At 36.5% G+C, this 8,723-nt stretch overlaps 1 protein-coding gene across 1 annotated transcript; it reads right to left on the bottom strand.

The window, feature by feature from the left end:
- Positions 1 to 557: 557 nt before the first annotated feature.
- On the bottom strand, positions 558 to 878 carry LOC125233568. Its single transcript, XM_048139624.1, has one exon. It carries the CDS (start codon positions 876 to 878, stop codon positions 558 to 560), a length of 321 nt encoding a protein of 106 aa, XP_047995581.1.
- Between the last annotated feature and the right edge of the window lie 7,845 nt (positions 879 to 8,723).

Below are 8,723 nucleotides of genomic sequence, written 5' to 3'. Positions count from 1 at the left end.
TATTCTCATCAGGAAAAAGTAGGATAAAAATTTTTTTTCGCAAAAATTTTTTTTATCTTTGTATGGAGATTCGACCGATTCGCGCGGCCCGGCTCATACAAAAGTGAAAATTTTTTTAGCGAAAAAAATTTTTCTTCTACTTTTTCCTGATAAGAATATGATACTGAGTACGCCCTTAAACGGATCACCACCATTTTTGTTACACTCTGTATATTTTATGCGTTCACTCATTTTCCACATTCAAACTCGAGTCTTATATTAAACCCAGGCTGTGGCTATGGTGTGTTCAAATGATGTGTTCTAGTTTTCTGCAGCATTGGCCAAAGGATCAAATAAAACTAGAAGAAAACATTAACAACCTTATTTTATCCATAATTGTGACATTTTAAAGTCCTGATGCATGATATCGAATTCGTGCAAATATACTTATGGCCACTTGCACCAACGAAAATGGAGGGTTAACCCACCATTATATGGAATTTGACAGATGACAGCCCACTAGCCCCGAGTTAAATGTTTGGTGCAAGTGGCCTTACAGATTTTTTATTTCTAAATGTTCAAAGAAAATTTGAAATTTGTATAATAATAATTAAATATGTAGTGGAAACGCTTATAAACTTCAACATTAAAGTGATATCGACCGTGAACATGTCGTAAATGTGGATGCTGAGCGGGTGCGCGTTGATGAGGTGCGTGAAGGACTTGGCCTGCGCGCGCGCCGCCGCCGGCAGCTCGTAGTCCATCACCAGCTCGTTCACCAGCGCCCGCGTCTCGTTCCGCGCCGACAACAGTCGGTCGCACACCAGCGACAACGCCACCAAGTAAAACATCTTGATAGCACTCCAAAGAATTGCCAAAATCAAATCCACAATAATCATCTCCTTTTGAAACGAATACAAGAGCACCCACAAACATATCAGCACGTAAATAAACGTACATATTAACGTCATGAAGATTTGAAAGTTGTAGAGATCGTTTATCAAACAGATCGTCTCTCCTATAGCGTCGTACACCTGCGAAAGCACGTGCAGTTTTGCCTCTATTTTATTCTCTCGCATTGTCGTAGCGAATACTTTATGTTTTTTTTCATTCTGTTTGACAATTCTTTCGACATTGTTGTTGACTACGATCAGTCGAACTTTAAGCATGTGGACCAGGACACATACAAACAATATTTCAACGTCATGCAACGTGAATATGCTGCCGATGGTATAAAAATAAAACCAACCTTTGATATATTTGCTCCTGGAGTACGCCACAAAGTAAATCGAGTTGATGATGAAAGTCGCGAAAATAATAGTGTAATTATAGTTTCTTGCCGTTTTGTAAAAGTTTTCCATCGCAGTGAGTTTTAATCTAGAGTCCATGTCCGCGAAATTTGAGATAATACGAATGTTGACAGTGCTTCTCAAAAACAGATGAATTATTAAAACTGCAATGTACAATATTAAACTCAATACCAAGCTTAAATATTGTATAGTTGTAATAAATGAAGAAATATCAGTAATTCCTGGTGCAGGCGCAAAGTTAACAAGAAATGATCCATATATGCTAGTGTAAATCAGCGCCAAACACAATCCTAAACATTTGATTCTCCAATCAGTAGCGATCAACTCGTTATTTTTGATCCGAAATCTAAATACTCCAAAAATTTGTTCGAATATAAGCAGTGGTGTAAGAGAATAAATTATTTTACGTGTTTTATTATTATCTTCCTTTTTCTATTCATCTGGTCTTTCGTGTTCACAGTGATTTTAGTAATCATGTTTTCGCTTCGTTACTATTCCTAACTTGCTGAAGCTCGTGTGACCGCCTCAAAATTGTATTAACGTCTGTAATACATATGATACACTTGACATTCCAGTAATAGTTATAAGACAAAATATTTGCTTAACAAACAATTACATAAATGATGTCCATTTGATTCGATGAATTATTAATGATAATGTCACAGTTCCTTATATCTTTGGTGTAAAGTTTACGCGTCGAATTCATTCATTATTGTAATAACTAATAACCACTGTTGTTGTATTTTAGAAAGCGTCTGTCTGTATAATAATTTAATAAATATGTATGTTCATCACATGAACTGGTAAATGATCTTTTGATTTTTCAGAAATGAGAATGAGAAAGTTGCATTTTGCCCACTTTTTGCTGGGACAAATAATCTAACGCTAGTGTCATCATGCTAGTGTCAAAACATACATAAACATATAATCACGCCTGTATCCCATAAAGGGGTTTTGGTTTACAGGGGCCGAGATCTCGATAGTTAAATCAATAAAATTCTATGTTTTTTAAGCAAAGATGGTATTAGATATGTAGGCACCTAATATTTCCGAAAAGTCATATTGAAAGTTACTTGTATAGGTATTTTCGTCATATGAATATGTCGACAAGTGCGAGATTTGAAAAATATTGGGTTGGTACAAAAGTAATGAGACACTTGGTTTACGTTTTATATTTTTTATTATTATTACAATACAAAAAGCTTAGTCGATGATGTAATTACCATTAGCATCTATGACTTCTTGCCAACGATCCGGCAAAGTTTGGATGCCTTTCGCCCAGAACTCTGATGGCTGTGCCTCAAAAAAGTTGTTAAACTCCAACTGTACATCATGGAAATGCCCTGAGCGTGACTGACTTTCAAGGCTCCTGTCTCCGGATTTAAAACGGTCAAACCATCTGGACACCGTGGCATAGCTTGTACTTCCAGCGCCCAATGCAGTGTTGATATTGTCAGCCGCAGCCCGCGCACTGTGGCCTAACAAGTACTCGTATAAGTAAAATGTTCGAACTTGTCGCTCGTCCATTTTATTTCAATCTAACTAAACCAATCACGAGGGCGGCTTTATATACCCTCACATTAGAAGTACCTAGAATGTTCTACAACATACTAGAATATTATCGAAAACAATTAACTTAAGAAAGGAAATGTATAGAGTTTTGTAGAGTGTGTCATTACTTTTGTGCCAACCCAATAATGACTGATTTGAATATTATTACGACGCGAATATAATTATTTTTCTTTAAAGTCAAATGAAATATTTCATTATTCATTAAATATTGGATTATAAAATAACAATGATTTTTCAGTAAAAGATGGCAGTCTTAAAACTTAGAAAACGATATCCATGTAATCTGCATACATAATTACATATTACATAGTCTTAATTAGGTACATAATATGGATGGACCCTGCAAGGGCGCAGCAATTCTGTATGTATGAAAGGAAATGGATAACTTTCGATTGAGTTGTATAAAACTTAAATATATACATGTATAGTTACATATTGAAATTGATTCTAATGGCGAGATATCAATTTGAGCAATAAGCGTTATCGATTAAGGTTCTCAACCCGATCTAGTCAGTTTGGTTTTACAAAATGACCAGGGAACTAGTGTTTGAGTTGTGTACCTGATTACTCACGGCTCGTGTGGGTGAAGCGATTCCTATCTGATTACTAATGTTATTTGCTTTCTGTCATTCTGTCGTATTCAGAGCAAGTTTCTTCGGACGATTAAAAATGGTGCAGATGTAGTAAATGAAATGAATTGGAATTATTGGAAGGATTGCCAATCTCATACTTAAAACTCACGCATAGGTTGGTTCTTATGAAAATTAAGTAGATTGTCTCAGAAGTTAGCAAAATGATATATTTTCGGCGGGCATTTAAACAGAAACGAAGCAAAGTATTGTAAGTATTATATTTGTCTTTAAAGCGTAGCGAGGATTACATTTTAGAAAAGTGTATTGAGGCATTCAAGGGTTAACGTTCAAGGTGGAAAATATTTAGCTACCATCGGACACATGTATACCTACTGTTTTTGACATCGCCTATGCTGCAGCAGAATTCTCCAAATAAGTTTAGTACGTAGTATTATAAATAAGTCTTCTAGTGGCAGAGCTTGAGCCTAGTTTATATTAACTTTTTCGACGCGTCAAGTATCAGGGGGCCGATTTTTGAGTCTCACTGTCACTAAAATACCGGTTGAAAACGGTGAATTGCCTATTATTTTCAGTGACAATTTTCTGAATTCGAACGCCGTGAGACTCAAAAATGTAGTACCTAGAATACTCAATTGAATCCCTCCCTTATTTTCTAGTGATTGTAAACAAAAACAATCTATCATCCCAAGATCCGTATCACGCCAACCCTGGTTAAGGAAGCAGGTAAGAGCTATTTAATTATAATCCAATATTTACTGCGGTAATTATTCAGGTTCCGCGTTAAGTACACAGGGCTGTCAACGGGGAATTAATTGGTCGATCTCATTTGGAGATATGCGATTGGCTAACAACACCCCGTGGTAATGGGTAAAGATACGATTTATTTGAAGTGTGTGCTAATATACAGTACCGTGACTTGATCGGTGGAGCAGTGTTTAACTCTTCTAAGGGCCTGTTTTTCGATCGCTAGACAAATATATCTATCAGATAAAGTTAACACTATCCTTTTCATCACACGTATCAATGACAATGACAGCTAACATTTATCTGACAGATATTATTTATCTGGCGATTGAAAAACCAGCCCTAAATGGTATAAATTTCCATCTATTTCTTACGTGTTTATACCGGTAAGGTCGTAACAACAACCCTCACTATTTATTTATTTACTTTAGAAACCTGTCCAACGTTAAAGCTGTGTAAGGCGTGCAAAACCAATAGTTTATTGCTTTCTCTTCCATCTTTTGTCATCTGGATATAAAATAAAGTTTAGATCCGGAAAAGAGGTTAATCAGAAATTTCGTCCATATATGGTAGCAAATTTCTAGGGTAGTTCAACAGCGGAGAATGATAAAAATTTGTTAGATAAAATACTGCTAAAACTTGCGCTGTGCTCTGACTATCGACCCGCCGCTAGCGTTGCCCAGCTAAATTATATACTGAAAATTGACAACAGAAATCAGTTAATAGATTGCTTATTTATGATTTCCATTATATTATTTATGTGACATGTTACTAAGATATTATGTCGAGAAAATTAAATTTATTTAAGACTAGAGAAGCTAAGCTTAAATTATAGGGGTTGGTTAAATCTGAAATAATTTATGAGAAATAATATTTTTATGGACTCTGGCGTAGTTTTCTATTTGAAACTTGAGAAATATGTATAATTTATTAGGTTTAATAGTATGATGGGAGCCATCAAAAGCGTACGACTTCCTTGATGGTGATTGGTTTTAATTAATGTTTTGAAGAATCCTATGTCAGTTGCGCTCACAACCTTTGCATATTATTTATGACTAAACTATGGGTAGGTACTTGATTACGGTACCTAACTATTGGTCGCGTTTGCAGTTGCACCAGATGTTCAAAGACAACTCGTCCCTATAGAGCACGTACGCGGATGTGTTTGTAATCAATAGAAACACTGAATTTATAATGGAATTAAACGAAACCTTGACTCATGGATAAATGGGTAGGTATTCGTAAGACTAGCACAGGCTATATTATCCATACTAATATTATAAATGGGAAAGCGTGTGTCTGTTTGTTTGTCCGTCTGTCACGGCAAAACGGAGCGACGATTTGACGTGATTTTTTAAGTGGATATAGGTGTATTGAATGAATGGAAAGTGACATAGGCTACTTTTTGTCTCTTTCTAACGCGAGCGCAGCCGCGGGCAAAAGCTAGTGATAAACTAAAAATACGCATTACGGCTGCGATGCATTCCTAAAATCTGCTGTTTCAGGAGCCGCCGGTATTTCTATGCCTATTCGCGTTCCGCCATTTTGTATTCCCTGGAAAAGTGATACGACTTGATAAATAGTTATTACTAACCTAACCACAAAATAAAAAATTTGAAAAAACCCCTGACCGCGACATAGTAGACCGATTTTCATGAAACATGGCTAAGAACACTCCCGACTTACTCAGCTTTCAGACAAAAAAAACTAAATCCAAATCGGCTACGATGCCACAGACAGACACACACACAGACAGACACGTCAAACTTATAACACCCCGTCGTTTTTGCGTCGGGGGTTAAAACGCAAATTATGCGGTAATCGCTCTGCCAACTTCGCCACAACATAAATTATTGTATCTGATAAATTATGTTATATTACCCCACCATAGGTGCGAAAATATCGATCATAGCATTCATAATAATCGGAATACAGCGTGCGTAGCCGAATGCACAAACGCTCAGGAATCGAAACGCTCGTAGATATCTATCTCTATCGCTCTTACGTATTGGCGCGACAGAGTCAGAATACCTTTCGTTTTGTTTTCGTTTCGCGTCGTAGAAATGCCATTCGACTACGGGCCGATGTTATCTTCCGTGATATAGCTATTACATGTACTAATACTGAAAATCGATAAGAGCGCGAGAATGATGCATTGCTAACGCCTTTTGACATTATCTGACACACAGTATTTTTAGATCAAAACATTTGCACTTGTCTTCGATGTTTTTGAATTATAGGTGTTTTGAGTTATATATACATAGGTGGAGAATGGCGACAAACCAGTCCGTTTCAAAGTATGTATGTATGTATTTTGTAGTAAGCTGAAAATGACGATAATAGGCTAGTTTCCTACTAGTCAAATCAGCTTCTTTTTATGAACTGTCAAAACGATTTTCTGATATGGAATTACTGTGAAATACTGAGGAGTGACGTCACGGTCAATTCATTTACTTTATATCGTTCTCTATGACTTATTAAATATAAATTGTTTAAAAATAACTGCTGTCCATATTTTTCTTCTAATTATGTGGTGTCGTGCACTGCATAAAATATTTTATTTTAAGTATAGGAAACTAGCTTATATTACTCTTGTTCTTATTGGATATTTCATTAATGTCAAAAAGCATTCTTTGGCGTGTCTTGTTTACTTATTATTGATTTACTTCTACAGCTTTCAGAATTAACTGCCCCTAAGTGTCCAAATTTGTCTTGAAGAAACGGCTTGTTAGCGATAAAATCGTCCGGTGTTATACGGCTTTTAACTCTAATTGTACCTATTATTTTTAATGTATGGTGCACAAACATAGTACCTACATCATGTACAAGTGCGAAAAAGATGAATTTCGAAACGGAGTTTTGAAGAACCTTTCGCACGTGTATTCTACAAAGTTAGCAGCTAGGCCTACTCAAAAAACTCTACTTTTCTGTCTTCACTTTGAGGGGCCATAGGTACTAACCTATGGTCCCTCAAGTAGGTACTATTTGGCTCACTAATTCAGAAAAGTAGGTATAGTAGCGAAATATGGAATTTTACTTCTTATTTTTTGTTGTGTATGTTGTTTAGAAATACGTATACTTTTCCAAATCACTATCCACGGCCGGCAAAAAGTTAGTAAGTTAATCTATCGCTGGACAGCGCTTAAGTGGCGGTTAATTCCCGGGACAACCGGCGCGGGCGCTCCTCGGCCGATCGATCATTGTGGTCATTTGCTTAAGCGGGCGCAGGCGCAAGGCATGAGAGAAAGCGATTTTCCTTTTTAAAATATTTTCTATCAGTAGCATCAATACTTGGATAAGTGGTGAATGCAACTGTGAATAATTACTAACTAGCCAGACGCTGACGCTCCGCAATCGAACGCTACACCACTGCATTATCCCTGATACACTAGCCCTGTCGCAGCCCAAGCGATTGTTCTCTTGGCTCCGGCGTAGCCTAATGGCAATCGTCGACACGAAACGCCGACAGAAACGCAGTCTGGCTCTGTCGCGCCGATACGCAAGAGCGATAGAGATAGATATCCACGAGCGTTTCGTTTCGTGAGCGTTTGTGCATTCGGCTACGTACTAGATGCCTTCCTACATTTTCTCTAACTAACATTACAGTTGCTTATAAATAGATAATAGTACATTACGATACACTTGCGTAAAAAAGGAAGTTCGAAACGAGTGGCGATAAATTAAAACACGACCGAAGGGAGTGTTTTAAATCGACACGAGTTACGAATTTCCTTTTCGCACGTGTATCGTACGACGTTTTTCAGTACAGATGAGCCTCTGAAGTTTCGACCTGGCATATAATGAACCACTTCTCGCACTAGTGCGTAATAAAAACACCATCTGTACTGAAATAGTACATTTCGTTATAAGTGCGAGAAGAATGACATTCTCGCACGTGTGACGAACGACGTTTTTTAATACAGTTGCGAAAAAACTACTACTACTTACAACGAAATAAAACAATCCGAACTATCAATTTTCCCATGGACATTGACGGATTATTTGACAATTCAAAGGCGTATTTTTGAAGCTTTTAAACTTGCGTGCATATTTTCGAGTTTGCTATTCATCTAACATAATTTATTTCATTGGGTGCCATAAAAACATAAACATTTACGATTTGGGACGATTGTTTAATGTACAACTACATTTTAATTTAATCGATCCATTTATGCCCCGACGTATTGCAAATAACGTAAAATAATTATGACAAATCGCGTAACATATTGAGGTTTTTTGAACGTGCATTAAGTTAAAACATGGTAGACGCCTCTACTTTGACAGTAGAAGACGCGTTTCGTTCCAATCATGTTCTGTTTACACGACTCATTATGACCGATTTTTCAATGTATAAACCATTTTATAAATTATGTTTAGTATGACTAAAAGTAAACAATTACATATGAAATATTAACGTTTTAAATATTAATCACTTAATAGTATGTTTATAGTTTTATTCTGTCTTAGTAAATTAGACTAATATGAAAACAGCTCGGTAAGTAGTCGTAAAATGGAACGTATATAC

The sequence above is a fragment of the Leguminivora glycinivorella genome, chromosome 14, assembly GCF_023078275.1.
Source record: "Leguminivora glycinivorella isolate SPB_JAAS2020 chromosome 14, LegGlyc_1.1, whole genome shotgun sequence".
Classification (NCBI taxonomy): domain Eukaryota; kingdom Metazoa; phylum Arthropoda; class Insecta; order Lepidoptera; family Tortricidae; genus Leguminivora; species Leguminivora glycinivorella.
This window is presented reverse-complemented; position numbering and strand designations above follow the sequence as displayed.

Bases quoted from the DNA above. Each gene is read 5' to 3' on its own strand.
- LOC125233568 (XM_048139624.1), bottom strand. From the start codon at position 878: ATGATTATTGTGGATTTGATTTTGGCAATTCTTTGGAGTGCTATCAAG.